We start from the raw sequence: 19,985 nt of genomic DNA, 5'->3' as shown, positions 1-19,985 counted from the left end.
AAAAATCTCATGGCTTCTGCGCATGCGCTCAGTATATTTTAAATACAGCTTTCTTAAGAAAATATCATTTATTTATAATTTTCAATGTTTTTTAAGGTAAAATAATTGCTCAAATTTATTATTAAAGTAATAACAATTAAAAAAAAATAATAGAAACAAATATTATTAATAATTATCATTTTATTGTGTTACTTGAAATTAAAAGTAGTAGTTATTTTATTTTTCAAGATTAACAGTCCTCTTAAATATTCACAATGCAAAATAACTTAGATCTAAGTACTCATAAAATGTATTTGTCAGGGTTATATATAAAGCAAAAATATTGACTTACGTTTATTTAACACCTTCTAATAATATTCATTTAATGAATATCAACAATTAAATTATAAATTCTACATTTTTAAAAGCAGATAACACAGCACAACATTGCACAATTATTCTTTAGGTACATGTATCATGTAAACAAGTATGGCGGACGCATACTACGGAACGACCCGAACTAGGCCGAAAAGAAACGAAAGCTAAAATCTCTCACCCTTTAATACTCTGGCCATGAGAAAAAATCTCATGTTCTCCAAAAAATTATTTTTTTTCGCAATTTTGATTTAAAAAAAAACAGTTTTTAGTGAATGTGTATCTAGAAAACTAAATTATAGGAAGATACAAAAATTTTCAAGTAGTCTTTCCATTTGAATTTTAAAAGATATTTGAGATCTACGTTGAGCATGAGAGAAAATCTCATAACCCATGTCCTGAAGGGTTAAATGGCTTCTATGTAATACAAAGACGAAAAATAAGGCAATTCTGTTTTTGAGATCTCGCTCGAAATTCAAATTACTATCCCAAGTTCACCTTTTCGAGTCTCACTTTCCACATTTAAGGCATCGAACGTAAGACTTTGAAACGTCTCGTTGTTACTGAAAAATTGTATTTAAGATGAGAAAAACGCGGTAGCGTCGCACCTTTCTTTGATCTAATCTTGACGATGTACCGCAATATGCTGCAGACGCATGTTGTAAATCATTTGCATACGTTTGAAATGATCTGATCACAGGGACGTTTATCTAACCGTTTTATGCAGATAAATAATTACGAAATACGTAATACGGTTCAAATTTCCTCTACAGCGACGTATTTACAATAATATCGATAATGTTGCCAAAATCTTTTTGATAGAACGTGAAAGCCGAGACTGTTGAATAAAATAAAATAATTTCCACCATGCTAAGTATTAGGCAAATATTTTTTCAAATCAATAAATTAAAATCTGCCAGTGATTATTGAAATAAGCATATTCTGCCGGGATCGAAGCAGTTGTTTTTTCCAATTTTTCAATTATATGCATCGTCCACGTTTTTTTTTTTATTTTTTCCCTTACATTACAGATTGTTCGATTGGAGACCAGAACCAATGCGCGGCGAGCCACAAAAGTGTGAACGAGTTGTCGTTATAAAAAATCTCTTCAGCCCAGCTGATTTCGACCAGGAAGTTACTCTGCTTCTCGAGTATCAGCAGGATTTGCGAGCCGAATGTTCGAAGTGCGGTGACGTCAAGAAAGTTGTCCTTTACGACGTGAGTACATAAATTCCGTTGGAATAAAATAAGTTGAATAAAAAGCTAGAAAAAAAGAGACACCGTAAAAATCATCAATCGATCCCTTCTTCGGGAACGTGACATGAATCTGCACGTTCAGCTGCGAGGTTGATTAATCAGGGGACACGTTGCGTAACACAGGTGCGTAAAGCTAATTAATTGCTCATTGTTCGCACGCAGTTAGGTGCGGGCTGGATGATTTTCCATTGTAAATTAAGTTTCATTCAGAACGTTGAACTGCACTGGGTGTGATTCATTGGGCAACGGCTTCGTCGAATTAATTATGTACCTATACCTGTACTACGAGGAAATAAAAAGAAAGTCGAGAGAAAAACTGATGCATACAAAAACGTTCGAACATGACTTCCTGTGTAAGTTTTTCAAATCACTGAGACAAATTCTGGAATACATGAAAGCTGAGGAAATACTCGGCGTGTTAAACTAATCTGTTTTTCGAATAAATACGGTTTTAAATTTTGCAACGCACGCAGCTTGATCGGTGATTCGTGCCATCGCAAATCTTGTATATCTGCCTAGAGGCGGTACGCTGATTTATGTAATCGAGGAAACGGAAACGGATATTGCTTTTCGTAGCCTAGATTGTCAAACAGGTACCTAATTAGCACAATTTTATACCGTACACGATATGCTGGTGATAATACAATCTTATAATGATATGAATATGTGTATATGGAATGTTATATAGGTGTAATGAACAAATGTAAGTATGTGCCGATTAAGTACGGAAGTTTTCGACAGGTCCGATATTTTATCAGGGGAAAACATTTTTTTATCACCTTTCGCCGACCAACAAAACCAAAAAATCAAGGGGAAATATAAATAACTAAGGATCGCAGTCGCGAATTTGCGGCGGGATCACTCATATATGCAGTACTAATACTGAAAAATTTATTTCGTTATAGCAAAAAGTATTCATCTTTATTTCCCGAGCATTTTCTCTCGTGTCTGTTTAGCAATGCATATAATCTTACGTCCATCTCTCCTAAAGGAATTGAACAGCGTTTTATTAATTCGAAGCGCAGTTCCTGTGTTGATTGTAATTTAACGTGATATTCCTAAAATCCATTGGAAGCAATTCTATACTGAGTCGTATTTTGATACGGTAGAAAAGAAATGAAAGGAATTGAAAGACGAAGGAATTCTTAAATTCATCGGCTCTCGAGGTATTTGCTACTTACATAAAATTTGCTATCACGCGGTCTCTACGAATTTCATTCGGTTGTTGCGAATGTCGTTTTCTAAATTGATTTGACAATTTTGACACATTTCAGTTACCTTTGTAATGCAGTTATTTGATAACAATGTTATGTTTGCACGATTACGTTCAACTATTGTTATGCATTAGGGTCTTTCAGAAAAAAATAATGTGCAATTTTCCATCATGGCACCCGCTAAAAAGTTTGTTTAGGTTAAAAGCAAAATTCCGTCAAAAGATGAGCGTTCTACGTTATGTGGAAGATTATTTATATACATTTTTTTAAATTTGTCAAGTAACGCGAATAATTTTTGTTTTTATTGCTTACATCAATCACGCCGCAAAGGAGACCCACACTTGTAATACCAAGTCTCTAGTTGATGTTTGAGAAGTTTATTTGACGACTTTTTTATTAGTCATTCAGTCTGATAAAATAGTTACAATTTTGCGTGAACTTTTAATTTCGGAGAATAAGATTCCCGGTTGATATATCGTTGTGTTATGGATCGTGATTCTTGGGTTGAATATAGAGGACCACGACGTGTTTCTTCACAGATTCAAAATAATGTGACGAAAAAGTGAAAAATCAAATGAGCGCGATCTTTCACGTAACGTAGAACGCTCATTTTTTCACAGAATCTTTTAACCTGAACAAAATTTTTAGTGGATATCATGGTGGAAAATCGTAATTTATTTTGTTCAAAAACACTGGTTATAAATATACGTCATCCTCCAGTGATACTCACGCTTGATCGCAGCAGTGTGACGAGTGAAAACCGTTGTGTCCACAACTGTTCCCTGTTTTTCTTTACGGTTCATTTATTATTTTCCCTGCCCTGAACTTGTACCGGGTTTCTCGGTCATGCGAAGAGCCTCGCTTTGAACGATGTAATTTCATCCTCCACACACAAAGGCTTGTCCATCCACGTTGCTTTACGTATGCACGTTTTTGCTTTATCATTTTAATTTCATCCGTACAGTTTCACTCATTCGAGTTCTTTGCTACAGCTCGAGCGATTTAAAACGTACGCGAAGTTACTTCTGGTTCATCGATATTTGTTTTATCGCTTATTCGTAATTACAATAAAACATACGATTTTAGGGATAATAGAGGTACTGTAATGATCATTCCTTATACAATAGTGGGAGATCATATGATTTCAATACGAATTGTGGTATTCGTTTTACGGATTGTCTGACGGTCTAGTTCACGCCTATGTTGTACAAGAGTTCGAATCCTAGAAGAGAAAAACTGTAGATCTATTTTATAACAGAGCTGTTATACAAGTGCGCAAGCATGGTGAATCAGGCGCCGGGACGAACGGCTGGTGCTTTTAACATTTTTTTTTTATTATTCGTTATTATTACTACTCAGCCAGTGTAAATCATTGAGAAATTGAACAGTACCTATTCGCATTCCACATTTGAATTATTAATAACTCTGACATAAGATCCTCGACCCTACTCACGGTTCAATGGTTTGGAACACTTGTACCTACCAACCTACTAAACTTTCATGGTTAATAAAATGGCTATAAATAATTCGGCTGATCACTCCTATAGTAACATGATAGGTACATCGAGACAACAGCAATTGCTACGAACAATTTTGCTAGCTCCGAATTGATGAAATTGATCTGCAAAACAAGCCGTCAATGATTTCTCAACTTGTATAATATTTGGTTTGTTTTTTAACGAGTCTGACGTTTGTAGTCAATTTTGCAGGAACTACAAACGAAAAAAAATGGTACTACAAACAACTACAAACGTTTTCGAAGCGAGTTGGATGCTTGTAGTAAATTTTGGAGGAATTTTAAACGAAAGAAATTGTACTAGAAACAACTACAAAAGATTCCGAAACATTAGTTGACAGCAGGGCCACAGAAATTCTAGCTAAAAAAAAGAAAAAAAAAAGTATCTTTCTTTCCTTTTTACTACAAACGAAAATATCTTCACTACAATCAACTAAAAACGATTCTGTACGGAAATCTACCGATAAATTCGATTTTTTTCAAAATGGGGTGCTGACATTTTTTCAATCCCTTATATTTTTTTTTTGGCACTACTACAAACGAAATCATTATTACTACAAACAACTACCTACAAAAACCTACAAGAATCAACAAAAAATAGTAAGGTTTTTTTTAAGTCGGGTGCTAGGTTTACGTAGGTTGTTATAAATAATTGTAAGCGTATTGGGCGCGCCGGCCTGAAATGTTGCAAAATATTCACAAAGGTCTACTGTATCAAAGCAGACCCTAAGTTGTAAAAAACTTCACTATCGTAAATAGTCATAACACCATCAACTAATCTAAAACAAATATCCGAGATCACAGCATCTTGAACACGATAGCCGGACGTAATAATTGAGAGGTTTTCGTTTACGGTATCACGCGTCGACCAAATTCTTCGACCGTCTAATATTTTTACGGAAAAAACGTGCGATATGCAATAATGTACGCGTTACGCAGCGTAGCCGTTGGTAAATCGCACATGTCATAAACTATGGTAGAGACAGGTAATTGTGATTGAGATAAACACGCATATTTCACCCGAAGATATTGCCGCCCTACGCTTCAAATTACTCATTTCAAAATAACAAGCAAATGTCGAAAAAAAATATTTCCTACCCAATCGTATCAGCGGATGGATGGTACGAAGAGCTACAATTAATTAGAATTTCAAGCGTATATCTAATACGACACCATAACATAACTCCCGAGCCTTGTCGTCAGAACGAATAAAAAAAATTCAAACACGCGCACATATACGTACACTTATAATTTCTATATTTAAACGCTAGTTCAGTCAGTCAAGAAGATTGCATAATTCGTCTTGCGTATAATGTACGTAGGCGCCTATGCAGCTGTACGGTAGGTATGTATAATATTAAAATTACCAGACCTTGTGGAATTCGACATTGAACGGGAATTTCCATGGATGAGGAGGTGGAGATTCTGTCTGCAGTTATTAGAGTTATAACAAACGTGCAAGAATATTTTAACAGGCTTCGAAGCTTAAGCATTGTAATTCTACGAATGTCCAGCAAAGGGCAAGGACTTGATTGACCTGATTCAGCGTGACATTTTTTCGTTACGATCCGATTTTCAAAGGCTTATGATTTAACTATTCAATTCACAGGGAAGATACAAGGTCATTATTTGTGAGAAAAGGAAAAGGACAAATTATAGAACGATATTAGATTTATTAGAATGGAATCATCAGGAACGTGGCAACGAAAAGAGAAACGATTTAATGATTAAGATTCCTAACGACATTATACAATTTAAATTAATAACGTTCGATTGCTTGAGCCGTATTAGCGTGTATAAAAAATGTTAACAAATGGCATCATTTACAGTAAATAGTATAATGCCGCGGCGTTTGTATAATCGGAAAAGTGTGTCGAAAAACACAAAAGTAGATAACGACGCATTAATAAAGGAAACTGAGTATGAAGAGGACAAATTGTATGAAGCCAACATGCATTTTTTGTTTTTTTTTGAGAGGCGTCATTCCTCAAATTTTAAGAAAATATGATGATGGCTCAAGAAAATCTGAAAAATAGGAATGAAGTTTAATCTTACACTTGACATGTTATATCTTATATACGCTGAATCTGTAATTGCGACACGACATGGCTGTGGGTCACCGTCTCAATGTCGTCAGTTTTATGGGGTCAGGTCGGGCCTTCGGTTGATTAATGGCTTATTTCACCATCAGACCTTCTTTTTTACTTTTTTTTTACTGTTGTCATTGTCGTTGGGTTTTTTCTTTTTTCTGTCTCTGTTACACCGCCATCGTTGGCGGTGTTGTACGAAAGACTTACACACCGTTGTACAAAACTTGAATACAACCTAGAGTGGCAGAGCTGTGTTGAACTATCGAACATTCGATCGTCCTGATTAATTAACTTCAATTTACTTGGCGATGAAATTTTGGCGCCAGTTCTTACATTCTCTTGTACGCTCTTACACGAATTATATTATGTGTAGTATACTGTGTGTGTATGTGTGCCTGGGTATACATGAGTACGATATATTCTTACCAACTGATACGTTCCACACCGCGGTCGAACGTAGGAAAGTCATTGACCCACATTTTGGGGCAAACTAATTGTAATTTAATTTGACAGCCTCGCAGGAGGAAAAAAAAAAGATTGTGTAGGATCCAAGTTTTTTTTGCGAGTCTATAAATTTGAGCGGGTCATCGATGTTTTCATTTATCGTGTCGATTTTGGGTTTGGATATTATTTTTCTTATTATTTTCAGATCTCATTTATACTAGACATTCGTTGCTATTATTATTATTATTATTATTTTTTTTTTTTACTTTTTTGCTGTATCATTTAGTACATTTTTATTATTAAGGTCAGTAGAAATCTTTGACCAGAATAGCTTCGTACTGATACATGTTTGTTTCATTTTCTGTTGTACCAAATGCGAAAGAAACGTTTTGAAAAATGGCAAGAACTGTGTTACTTTGATTTATAAAGGAAAAAAGACGCATGAATCGGAAAATAGCAATATTACTTTTAGATTTGCACAATCTCTGTGAAAGATATATTATACATGCATGGTTAACAGAATATAGTTTTTTCTCAGCCATCGACTAGTTTGCACTATCTTTCATTTCATAGCTGCATTAATTTTATTACGTCGCATTTTTCTTTATCCCTTGTAAAGATAAGGACAGAGTTTATCTACCAGTAGTACATCCATTGCGCGAATGAAATAGTCACTCAGCTCTGACAGTCTCTAACATTCGAAATTTATTGCTTCATATTCTTATCAAGAAGGTTTGGACTCTGTATAATCTATATCACTAAAATTGTTATTAAGTGCTTGTAACAAGATATTGTTAGCCTATGTTTCGGACCTTATAGTTAATTTCGACACATTTTATTCTCATTACAAGTTCTATTTTGTATCTAGGAAATCGAGTATAATGTAATAATTAATTGTACGTCTTTTGTAATTTTTAGAGACACCCCGAAGGCGTTGCTCAAGTCACATTCAAGGAACCAGCTGAGGCGCAAGCTTGCATACAGCTGTTGAATGGGCGCTGGTTCGCCCAGAAGAAGATATCGGCTGAAATATGGGATGGAAAGACCAAGTACAAGTGAGTTTCTCCTACAGACGGATTGCCTTTTTTTACCGACTGTTTAGTCGTAAGCCTTGTGCGTCTTTTCCTACTCCGGAGTCGGCTTCTACAATACCGGTCGCAGGCTTTTTTGCCGGATGATGGTAACCTTGTCCCATCGCGGTACAGAGTCGCCCTTCAACTGACATGAGACTCCACCGAGTCTCTTGATCCGCAGACAGTTACGACCAGCCGATAAAGCATTTTGTGCAAATCAATACTGATTCGTTTACTTTCCTGCAGCATTTTCATGACCATGATACAAAAATGACCACATTTATCGATTGTAGGTATGTTTGAAATTGTTTTGCATGATTTTTGAAGTATGAATTCGAATAGCTTTTTATTCTGTTGCATGACAGATCGATTTTCATGACGCACCGAAACGAATATTCAAAATTGATATCAACTGACGAAATTATGCGACTTGAGAGGATTTTTTTTCGTGTAAACTTTGTCTTTGATAACTTGAAGAGTTGAAGCTGGTCTCTGTTTGCGGGGAATCCTTCACGTTTGCTCTGCAACCTTGGTTTTCTTTGCTTAAGAATCGTCGAAACGGAGGCCGAGATTGAGGAGCGCATCGCGAAATGGGACAAGTTTTTGGACGATGAAGATGACAAGAAGGAAGCCGCCAAGAAGAAGGCGGCAGAGGACTGTGAGGCAGAACAAAAAACTGCAGTCTAACCTGAGAGAGGGACGCGTCGATGTTCACTCCAACTCTATAATGTGTTTGATTTTTTTTTTTTAATTAAAACTTTCAGGCAACTCCCAAATTTTCTTCAAATTCCAATATGACCCATAGAATCAGTGCGATTTTGCTGATTTTGTCTATTTTCCTTGCTGCTATTTTATATTTTTATTTTTTTCTTAATGTTCTTGAAAATTTCTGTAAGGGCGAGTAAAACCGGAAATCGTAATTACTTGCCATTATTGATTCGTGATACGATACAGCCGGAAAATTGATTTCAGAGTACAGACTTATTGTACGTGTAATTTTAAATACATACAGCTATGGCCAACCGATCGCTGCTATATTAGCAATATCGGTTAAAAATTGTTGTTGATAGCTTGTAAGGTATAATAATACTAAATGAGCAATTTCACTATTAATATGTGTTTTTTATTATCTAGCCTGAGGTTGGCAATTCGTTAAACCTTAATCCAAATATTCCTGGTGAATGAAAATCGTGCTTTTCAAATTTCATGAATTTACGTCCAGTCATGCTCTCTCAAGTAATATGCGGTAAGTGAATCTAAATTCAATAACTACCGATTTCTGTAAAAAATGTTCTATACCAATTATGTTAATTTGATCCGGAGGGTTATAGGTCACGGCGTGAAACTCGTCGAGTGAGAATGTCGATTTCTAGAAGAGTGCAGATTGCTAGCAGGTATAAATAATGAATGCTGAAAGTATTATGACGCCGGCCTCAATAGAACCACGGCGGCAAGAGCTAAGGCTTTTCTTATAATAGTCTGGAGATCGGCGCGCGGCGCTTCCATCTGCTGGCAACGCGGTCAACTGTGATCGAATGCCCCAGCAATTAAACTGGTACCTACAGCTTTTATTAACGTAAGTAAGTGTACGAAAAAGACAATGCCACATTTATTCTGTACTGAAAAAAAGTAGAAAAAAAAAAAGAATCTCGATTGAAGTGGTTGCATATTGACGTAAAAAACTAATTAAACGGGTTTCGTTATCGTAAAATATTTCGACAAAGTGCAAGCTCTGGAGTTGTTTGTATTATACGTAAAACAATAATTCGAGGAATCAACAAATTTTAGTGCTGAAATAAATACAGCAAGAATTTTCTCCGGATAGCGCAGTTTTTTTTTAAGCACAGCGAAATCGGCCTCTCAATGCAGCAGACCCGTTAGTTAAATTTACGAAATTCTAGCACTTGCAAGAAATTTTCTTGCCGAGTGGATTATTCATTCCGTGTACGAGTTGATTTTTTTTTTTTTTTATCAAATTCGCACACTGGTCATTATAACCGTATAATGAAAGAAACCCGTATTGTATTTGGAGAATGAACAGAATTTGATATAACGGACACCCCGGGATGAGCCGTGATCGTCACACGGGACGCTGCATCGGAAGAAGTGGACCGCGATCGCTGCAGTGTCATCCTCAGGAGCAAACTTCTCATCGGCAAAGATGTTGGGAATCTCCTAATTTGCTACATCGGCATTCCGAGCGCTCCGCGAGCCGCGTGCTGTTGCTTCTGCTCTCCGTGAGACTCGGCCGTTCGCTTCGCTTCGCTTCGCTTCGCTTCGCTTTGGCCCGTGCTAGCCGGTTGCCAATCTGCCCTCGAAAAACATTCGCCGGTATTAGAGCAGATCCTTTTCTCTTAAATTCTGCAACCGCAAGCTGCAGCGTCGATTCAGAGAAGGTTCGATTAGCTGCATATGTCCCCCGTGATTTTTCAAACCACAAAATGTCCTTCGGAGTCGAACCTTGAACCGTTGGAGAGAAAGAAAAAAAATGTCTTTCGCTGAAAAACGTTGTTCCGCGACGCTGCAGCCTCTAATCATAAGTGACGGCGTAATCAGTTACGTATACTATTGCTCTGCTGGAGTTACTTGTGGTTAGAGCAAAACTGCGGCGTCGATCGGTATTCACATCGTGTGTCTCGATGTTCACCGGAACAAAGTAGTTAGTTCTAATCGTTTTGCAAATGGTTCGAGTCGGGTGGAAATTATTGACAAAAGAACTCGACGGTTTGCTTCGATTTCCGCCCCGCTGTCTTGGTCTTCTTATGTAGCTTCTCTATATTTTATAGGAGATTCCAGCATACTCGTGTAAATAAAACTTATTCGTCCCTGCGGCAAAGTCATAGAAAAACAAGTTACAATAACAGATCAAATGTTGCAGTTTCAGCAGGTAGGCGGTGTCGTACACTTGTCACTGATGAAAACGATGCAGCGCCTAATTCTGCAAAACTGCGAAGCGGATTGCTTGTAAGCGTCGAGTTATTTTATCCTCATAGCTGGTAGCGTATCAGCGTTTGTTCCGTGTCAGGTTACGGTATATATACATACAATTTATTTACAGCAATGAATCGCAAGGACCTTTCGAGTGGATAAGAGTCGGGGTTAATGGATGAGGATAAGCTCGAGGACCGAGCTTCGACTAGCCGTAGAATCGGTGCGTATACGTGCGGATAATGCAGAAGGAAAATCGCGAGCACGGCAGAAGCGCGCCCCGTAAATCTCTAATAAAAGCACCCCACGAAGCATATTCTTCAAGCCACGGTCGTCCCATTCATCCTATCCGTGGAGGACGATGGGTGGATGGGTGTAAGCCCTGACCTCTCTCCAACCTTAATATCGCTGACAAATTTAATGTCGAACTATTAGCAGCGGGGAACCACCCCTGCATTGTCGAGTGGCCACGTGCGCTCTGACTCCCCCACATACACTGTGCTTTCGTTTGATGTGCAGCTTCGCGGGCGACGAGAGTTTGGCGAGAGAGAGAAAGAAAGAGATAAAGGGGAGTAAAAATAAATTATTCGTACGAAGAGGAGAGAGACGCGTTCGTTATAATCGGTACACATATATACCCACTCAAGCGTTAGCACCGTGTCCGTATTACAATAGGCTCGTGTCACGGCCCTCGGGTTTATTGGATTTCCTCGACACCCCAAGTGAGCGTGTGTTATAGTAAATAGTAGCTACACCGACCCCGGTCGTTCCCCACCATCCCGAAGACCTGTCGCCGGAATTGTTACCCGGATTAGCCGCCTCTATGCGCTGTTTGAATACAATTTGATACGGTCAAGTGTCGCACTGCAGCGGATCAACGCGGTAATTTCCTTTAGTTCCTCACTTGAATGATATACATATATGTATACCTACACGGGTCATATTTACCGTGCACCGTATCTTTCACCGGATTACCTGAATACGAATGAGCATATGAATAATCTGAGATCAATTGGCATTATAGTAACGAATAGCGACGGTGTATATAGTAATGCGGCGTATACAATGTTTCAAATTCGACGATACAAGTTAATTGTTATTTAGCTCATAGAATCCAGAAACACATAACTACTGTGTGCTTTTCACCAACGATGAACCGGCGAACGAGGCTAGTTTCTAGGTAACAATAGTATTTTCGACTAATACTTTGACTATCACGATCACGAGTAGAAGGTAGGGGAGACCGGTGTCAGTTGTAACAATTTTTACAAAATATTTTTTTTTTCCGATCATAGATAATTTCTGAGTGATTCTTTTTCTCCCAAATTAATTGACTTTTACTCTTTCTATTTTAATTTTTGTTAGTCCAAAAATACGCGCGGTATTATTATTAACAATCGACTTAAGACACTGCCGCACGTGTTACAATTGAAACCTTACCGTTGTCAATTGTAACAGCCTTGCTGTCAATTGTATAAACACAGACGCATCACGGGATAATCATATCGGACAAATTTATTTTCTCTTTATAAACGGTCTTTGAATGTTACTGTGACGTCAGTAGCGTATTTTTTTCTTCTTTATATGGAAGACCAGGGCACGACAGCCCCCCTGATCCGCTAATTATTTTTTGTGTCTTTCGAGTACCGGGTACAAGTTATTTTGATTTATCTCGAGAAAATTTATCATTATTTTGCCATAATTAACACAAAAATAGGTCCCGAGGCACGACGGACCTCCTCCAAAAAATAACAAAAGTAAATTGGTTTTTGGAAAATTCTTAAATAGTGTTCGCGTGCCACAATCTCCCCTATCCTTATTTAAAGTAAATGACAACAATTGAACAACAAATAAAAGTATCAGTTAGACAAACAGTTGTTGCATACAAATAACGCACTACCATTATTGCGAGTGATATGTGCCCATTTTTTACACTCAGTGCATTCGAGTCATTCTTTGTTGCTCCGAGAATACGGCTCCAAGCAGATTAAACAAAATGTATCTTCGTCCGAAGACTATCGCTCGATTGATTTACTCGGTTTTTTGGTTATTCCTTTCTTCTCAGTGGTCGTGAAATTGGATAGGGAATTGCGTAAGGAATGAAAATGGAAATATCAGTAGGATTTGAACAGTATTACAATTGACACTTACGGGAATTTTATATAAACAAACAAAAATATTGTCCTCCGAATCGTAACCTTCAAATTCTAACCTACATCACTGACAGTCAAAGCATCGATGTAGTTTATATCAATTATAAACAACACTCATGGCTTACATACAAGAAGCAAACATATTGGAAGGAAAATATTTACTTTCGGATAGAAAAAAATAGACAATTGGACACAGCACGGGGAAGATTTGCATAAATTCTGTGAAACGTTCGTGAACAAAAGCGGGACAGGTATGTATCTCTGTAAATGAGTTCAAATAGTTAGCATGTAATCGGCAACATGGCGGAGTAATCTTCACTGTAACAATTGACACCCTGTTATAACTGGCACTGGTACCCCCTACGGTAGAAAATGTCTATTACGTCTAAAACGTCTTATTTATTCTTGAAGCTTGATCTTTCAAGCTTAAGCTTCGGTCTGCATTCAATCTACTTCCGCCTCGATCAGCTAATTCCTGAAAACATTGATAGTATGAGAAATTTTTGTTCCCACCCTCATTAAATTTCCTAACCTTCTTCACATATCTTCATGAAGATCAGCGTGCGTGAAAATCTCAACGTCATGCCGCGCTGCATGATTCGGAACACGGCGTGAGCGATTTGGTTAGATCGTTAGCTCTCATGTATCATTTAAACGCGTGTCCGCGAATCGCGTTCTGGAAGTCCACATAATCCAACAAACAAGATGTGAATCGACACACAAATCAGTGCAAGACGTGTAAATGTTATCGAGTCCTGCAACCGTGAAACAGGATCAATCTACTCGAGCATTGCAGAATCAATTAAAATCCCGTCAGTTTCTAAAATCGGTAAATGATAAAATAAAATTACGATCAGTCGCAGAGCACTTGAAAGAAGTTGCAAAGTACGCTGCAAACGCTGGGAGATATTGTAGATTCTTATAAATTAGGCGACGATGCAAGAGGAACGATTCGATATTATACTTGTCGGAGGAAAGAAACGGGAATAGAAAAAACGGAAAAAAGAAGAAATACCTACGTTGAAAAATAAGGAAAGAGTAAAAACACAAAAGAACGGTTGAAAATTCCGTCTTGGAACGAGAGCGTAAAAGCTCGGCGGTGGAAAATTAAGCTTCCCGAAACACCGCGAAACTGTTAATTAAGACTCATTACCGGGGCCTCTAGAGGAAGATACGGTGCGAGGGTGGGTTAGCCGGGTACCCGCGGTGTAGGAACTTCTTAATACCGCGGGGTGCGGAAGGGAGGGAGGGAGGGTGGGAGGGCGAGGAGGGGGTGTCGGGTTCATTGTGAGATCAATACGAACTCCTCGTAGGAGTGGCGCGAGGGTTCCCCGTCCGTTTCCCATTGGCGGTTGAAGAGAGGCCTCCGGATTGGTCGGATTCGGCGCTGCCAGGAGGCGGCACCGACGGAGAGCCCGAGGCGATCGGGTTCGACCCTCCGCGGGCTCCGTGTGCAGTAAACCCGGTGTTAAAAAGAGGAAGAGAGGATGAACGCCGGTAGAAAAAGACAGCCGGAGGCGAAACGTCGGGGTGGAGGGGGATGCCAGGCCTCTGGGATTCAGTCTGTGTTTGCCCACCAGAGACACACCACCACCTGCACTGCAGGGTGTACTTTATTCGGGGGGTGTTAATCCGGCAGTGGAGCAGCAGCAGCAGCACCCACCGCGTGCTCAAGCATTTCCCGGCAAAACGGAAATCCGCCCTTGCAGATCCGATGAACCGATCCCGATCGCGATCGTTGATCGATAAAACGGTTTCACACACCGTTTAACTTATCGGATTAAATTCGCCGCTCTTTGTCACGCACGGTTTTTGATTTTCATTTTTTTTTTTTTTCTTTTTTTCCTATATATTTCCGCGCGGTTTCACCGCACTCCCCGAAGTGTCATCCTCCGAGGTATCCTCGCTAATCCGCCGAACGACGCGGAGACAGTGAACCGAGGAGGAACAGCTTCGGACGTCAACGTATGTGTCAGAACGTGAGATTGGATTGTGAGGGGCTCCGATTGGCCGAGAGGATCGATGCCCGCGGGGCGGAGAAGGGAGTTTGACGTCTTGGTGACAGGTTGAAACTCGGAGCGACGGTCCGCAGGGACTAGCGTCGTGACTCGTGGACCGACTGGTTCCGACGGGCTGCGCGTCCCAGGAAACCGAATTCGTTCCCCGCGAGGAACGCGTCGCACACAATCGTTATACCTCGACGATTTCAACTACAGCCATTGCGATCGTCGGTGCTGCTGATATTTATCGCGTACGTCGGTCTTGAGTGTCGTAACCACGTGGAAAGTTTCTCTCGTAATCGTCGACACACGACTTTATCCTTAAGTTTCCTTCGATCGCGTGAGAACTGACAACGAATCCGGCCAATGACTGCGCCACTACGTTCCTGTGTTTGAAATTGTGATAAAACGGATTACCCGCGGGTTAATTGTGAATTAAAATACGTCAAGTTACACGATACACTCGTCAACGGTACACCTATATTTTAATACCACAAAACAACGTCGACAGTGCAAGTGTGAAAATTTCATCGAAAGTGTAACGTTTTTTTTTTTTTTTTCTTGTTTTTTATGCTTTGTACCCTTTCATTTCTTTCTCTTTTAATCGAGGAACGGAGTCATGCGTTAATCGCCGCTAATTCCTATCCGCACCAATCACTGGCGAGGATCAACGAGAACCAGCCGCGTCCGCTCGGTTTGTAAAACCGGCGCGGTCATCCCGGGGCGAATAAGCTCGGAGTCAGGTTGCTAAGGAGAGATTTTTGGAAATCGGCAACCATAACGAGCGTCGACGGGGTAAACGGGGCCAACGGGGCTTTGAATAGTGGTGCGACGTTCAGCTACGCGGGTCGCCAGGCCGGCTCGGGGGGGCCGGGCCCGGGTGGAGTGATGAGCTGCCCCGAGGTCATGTACCAGGCCTACTATCCGTACCTGTATCAGCGGGCCCCGCCGCCCCCGCACCCGAGCCACCCCCATGCCGTAACCCACCCCCATGCCCAGGGCCACGCCGGCCCCCATACCGCCCACGCCGCGCACGCCGCACATCCGGCTCATCACAGTCCTGCGAGACCCGCGCCCTTTCAACCCTTTTCCACGGCCTCTGCCACCCACCAGTACGACAGGGTGAGTAATCATGGTTTTATCTTTCGTACGCTGGATGGTTTGTCATCGCAACGCTACGCGGCGTTGCAGAAATTCCGGTTTTCATCTCGGTGCCTTACGGATATACTCGCGTACTTTGACATTATGTCGGCAAGTGGTTGCAGTTTCGTGCTTAATTGGTCCGTGTAAACATTTGTTTTGAAGCAATGAACCGCATCTCGGTTTAGTAATTGATTCTCTATCGGACAATTTGATCAAAGTTCGATTTTGGTCGTAAATTTTCTAATCGAAGACATTAAAAGTCACATTAACGTTGTCGCAAACGGTGCACAAATGCTACCCTGTTTTAATGTCGCAACCCTTTTACAACGTGGAAAAATGATTCTACACCAACGGCTGCTGATCGTGATCTCGTAATTACTACCGCGATTGATCATATTGACGATCGGACTGCAGCTTGTAAAAATTTCCGAGCATAGATTATACATTCCTTTGCCAATTTGTGTAGGTACAAGCAAAGTACCGGTACTTGTACCTTGCATTGTCTCACGATTGTGTTTATCACAGTTCCTTTTTTTCCACCAGAATTTCATCAGGTAGAATGTTGAAATTGTATAAAAAATTGTTCCAATCGTTGAGACCATCAAAGATGAGGGAAATTCCGCTTCTTGAATAAAATACCAGACATATCTCTTCAACAACTTACTTATGTGTTAATATTTATATTCCTTTCGTTGCGGAAACGGACGATACGTATACAACTGCAATCACTCTGTTTGTGCGGTATGTATCTTGGTTTAAATATGCCAAGATACGATCGACGATACAATTCTCACCACAAAGTAAAACATTACAAACATGAATAAGTAAACTGCAGTTGTGGGTGGGATACAGTCTTTTTGGACATAATAATTCCCTGCAGTTTACAGTTGTCACGATGATGAGTTCACGATGTGTGGCAAAAAAGTTTGGGCCGCTATAGATCTCGGCGACACAGACTTTTGAGAGACGGACACTGGCTGGTGCTAGAAATATAATAAGGTCGGTCCCTAATCCGATTAGCACTTGACGTGGAAAAATCGAACACAAAGGACTAGGGATCCTCGGTGGACAGGTATACAACGGGATTATGACACCTCCTAATGATCATCCATTCGGATCTCCTCTAATACCCCAGGTAAACACCGTATACCTGCAGCGTTAAGCTCCGACCAGATCGATAGGGGGTGTTTAATCGCGTTAAAAGACTCGTGTTACTTTACCCGCGGACAAGTTTGTCGTAACATCGTAACTCACTGCGTCTACCGCTGTTCGTCCGCGCCTGCATATTTTTTTCCGCGATGACAGTTTGGTCTGACTCGAGTTGACTTGTCGCTGTTTGATAACCGTCCGAAGTACTGGAAAATTACTCAACCCGGCTAGGCTAATTCGGACCCGGCGAACGAAAGTGGAAATTCTTTATTCCAAGTCGCGTTGCTCATCCTGAAATAGTTTTCTTCGTCTTTCGAGGGTCCCTCCGACCATTGTGTCATTTTAATCTGTCTGGTAGGAGGTCGGGCGTGCCCCGAGTACCTTACTCGCGTTTGCCTCGCGGTGTGTTGGGTGTTATTTTGCCGGCAACCGCCTTCGTGCTTGGGTATATATTATAACGCTCGCACTTTTGCGTCGTCGCCAAATCCTCGCTGTTTCTCTCACACGAGTTTTTATCCCCGGTATAACGTTTCGTTTCTTATTTCAATTTCCTCGTTCCTTGGTGTCTTTTTACTTTGTTTCTCCCGACACCCGTTGAATAACTCCCTCGTCGCCTCTTTGCGCGTCGAGCCGTCTAGGTATATAACTTTCTCTCCCTCTTTCTTTTTCTACTCTTTCACCCTTATGATTTACGCCCACGCCTGTGCGGTTTAGTGAACGTTTAGCGAGGCCGGCTAACGCGGTGATGAACTAAAACCGTCTCTTCGTCCCTTTGAGCAACCGAATGAACGACGTGAAAGTGACAGCGGACGATGTGTCGTCGCTTTGGATAGGCTGTAACGCGCACAGATTTTTACTCTCTTGCTTTTTATACTCATTTTGGTTAACGAGGTTCTCGGTTTTAACGTAACGGAGTCGTTATATCACGCGACTGGGTATGATTTAATTACAAACCCCTTCAATCGAGTACTTCAATTCCTTTTACATCGATAAAAACTAATTTTTCAACGTCCGTATAACGCTCCTCAAGACTTGATTCTGCATCACTTTTTCAAATGTCGGCCGACCATTGAACGCAAAAACTTATCGCTTGTACTTTCCGTATGTAGTGGAAAATATTTCTTCGGAGCAGTTTTTCGACGAGTTTTCAACATTTTCTGCAGCCACGGCAATTAATCTTGGAAGTATGGATCAGTGCAGTCCGTGATTCCGGCGAAATAAAGAAATTTCGAAATAGAATAAAGGTCGTGTCTCGCAACGGTGGCCGGTGCAGATGCCGAGGTTCGCATCAGGGGTCCTTCGAACGCCCGTGGCGCGACCTTCGGGAGGTATAATAAAAAGAGTGAGACCGATAATAATTATTTTATGGGTATACGGAAGAATACAGAATGTAGGTAAGCGTATAAGCGCGCAACTTGTTGCAGCCTTTCGTACATGCAGTTAATTAACAAGCTATGGCACTTATTGCTGTTAATGCCACAATATCTAATGATATTCGAAATGGACTGTATTAGATGTGTACACCGCACTCCGGACTATTGTCATCGAGGTGATTATCGACCTAATTAAACACAAAGAAAAACAACGCTAATTATTTTTAATTACGTCGTTAGGTCGTAATTTTCGTATGTACATATATATATATGTATATATATATATATATATATATATGTAAGACAGATGCAGTATAAAAGGAAAAGTCGGTTGACGTTCACGTCACTCGCCATAAACTACCTGATTACCATTTACGAGGTATCTGGAGGGGGGTTCATTGATATCATGCCAGCCAGCTTGTACATCTGTATAAAGTCACATTAGACTCGTCATTCGATCGCCCAAAACGAACCTGCGTACAGCGTGAATTTAAAATTAACCCATCCCTCCGAACGAACCCTCAGTTCTCACGGGACAAAAGACACAACGGAACCGATACGTTCGAGGCTCAGCTGTGATGTGACGTCGAAGACGATCGGCTCGTTCGGCTCCCGGCGACGAGTTACGGAACAGTGATAAAATTTTTTCCATCGCAGAGGCTGTAGCCCGGGCCCTCTACGTGCGCACGTGAACGCTGCACACGTGTACGTACATGCATACGTCTTGTTTCGTCCTTCCTCGAGGCGCTTGACGGATGTCTTGTCCCCCTGAACAGTGACGACAGATATCTCGTGCTGCGGGGGCCGCAGGTTAAGCGGTTAGGGGGAAAAAAACGGAGTCGGAACTTAGGCATCATGGACTACTTAGGCCAGGCGTTGGCAAAAAAGGCCCGGCGCGGCGGCGAAAAGGAAAATGAGTGATAAAAAGAGGCGCGGGAATAAGGAAAAAAGGAATTACGTATATATCAGTCAACCAGCCGTAACGTCCTTCGCCAGACGCGTCCGTGAACCTGCGGCACAACTCGTTGCAGGATACGCTGCGAAGACACAATAAACTCATAAACGTTTTAGTGGCGTCCTAAAACCGGGAACCGCCGCCTGCACCGATGACTTTCAACCGTGAGTTCCACAAATGCAGCCTGACGTCTAGCTCCATCGGCGCTCGGCGATGTCCGAGAGATAAGCTCGCGGCGAGTATCCAGGCTATAATACTAGCGTCCTCGGGAACCGGGAGCTGAGGGACAGCTGACCGCGCTGCAGGACACAGCGCGGTTAAAACGCGCCAAGAGAA

General features: G+C 40.8%; 2 protein-coding genes across 4 annotated transcripts in view; both read left to right on the top strand.

Annotated features, from left to right (window-relative positions):
• The window catches only part of LOC124296774 (HIV Tat-specific factor 1 homolog), a 37,183-nt gene extending 28,129 nt beyond the window's left edge, over positions 1–9,054 (top strand). For all 3 annotated transcript variants that reach the window (XM_046747119.1, XM_046747120.1, XM_046747121.1), the window contains exons 6-8: positions 1,386–1,572; positions 7,794–7,930; positions 8,497–9,054. In XM_046747119.1, coding sequence (XP_046603075.1) covers positions 1,386–1,572; positions 7,794–7,930; positions 8,497–8,635 — 463 coding nt within the window. In that variant the 3' untranslated portion in view covers positions 8,636–9,054. The remainder of the gene's footprint in view (positions 1–1,385; positions 1,573–7,793; positions 7,931–8,496) is intronic.
• A 28-nt stretch (positions 9,055–9,082) lies between these two features.
• LOC124296776 (protein vestigial) overlaps positions 9,083–19,985 on the top strand; it is a 58,050-nt gene continuing 47,147 nt past the window's right edge. Inside the window, exons 1-3 of the mRNA XM_046747123.1 lie at positions 9,083–9,194; positions 9,280–9,528; positions 15,639–16,151. Coding sequence (XP_046603079.1) covers positions 15,918–16,151 — 234 coding nt within the window. The 5' untranslated portion in view covers positions 9,083–9,194; positions 9,280–9,528; positions 15,639–15,917. The remainder of the gene's footprint in view (positions 9,195–9,279; positions 9,529–15,638; positions 16,152–19,985) is intronic.

This window comes from Neodiprion virginianus, chromosome 1, assembly GCF_021901495.1.
Source record: "Neodiprion virginianus isolate iyNeoVirg1 chromosome 1, iyNeoVirg1.1, whole genome shotgun sequence".
Classification (NCBI taxonomy): domain Eukaryota; kingdom Metazoa; phylum Arthropoda; class Insecta; order Hymenoptera; family Diprionidae; genus Neodiprion; species Neodiprion virginianus.
Note: the sequence above shows the minus strand (reverse complement) of the source record. Positions and strands in the feature narration are given on the sequence as shown.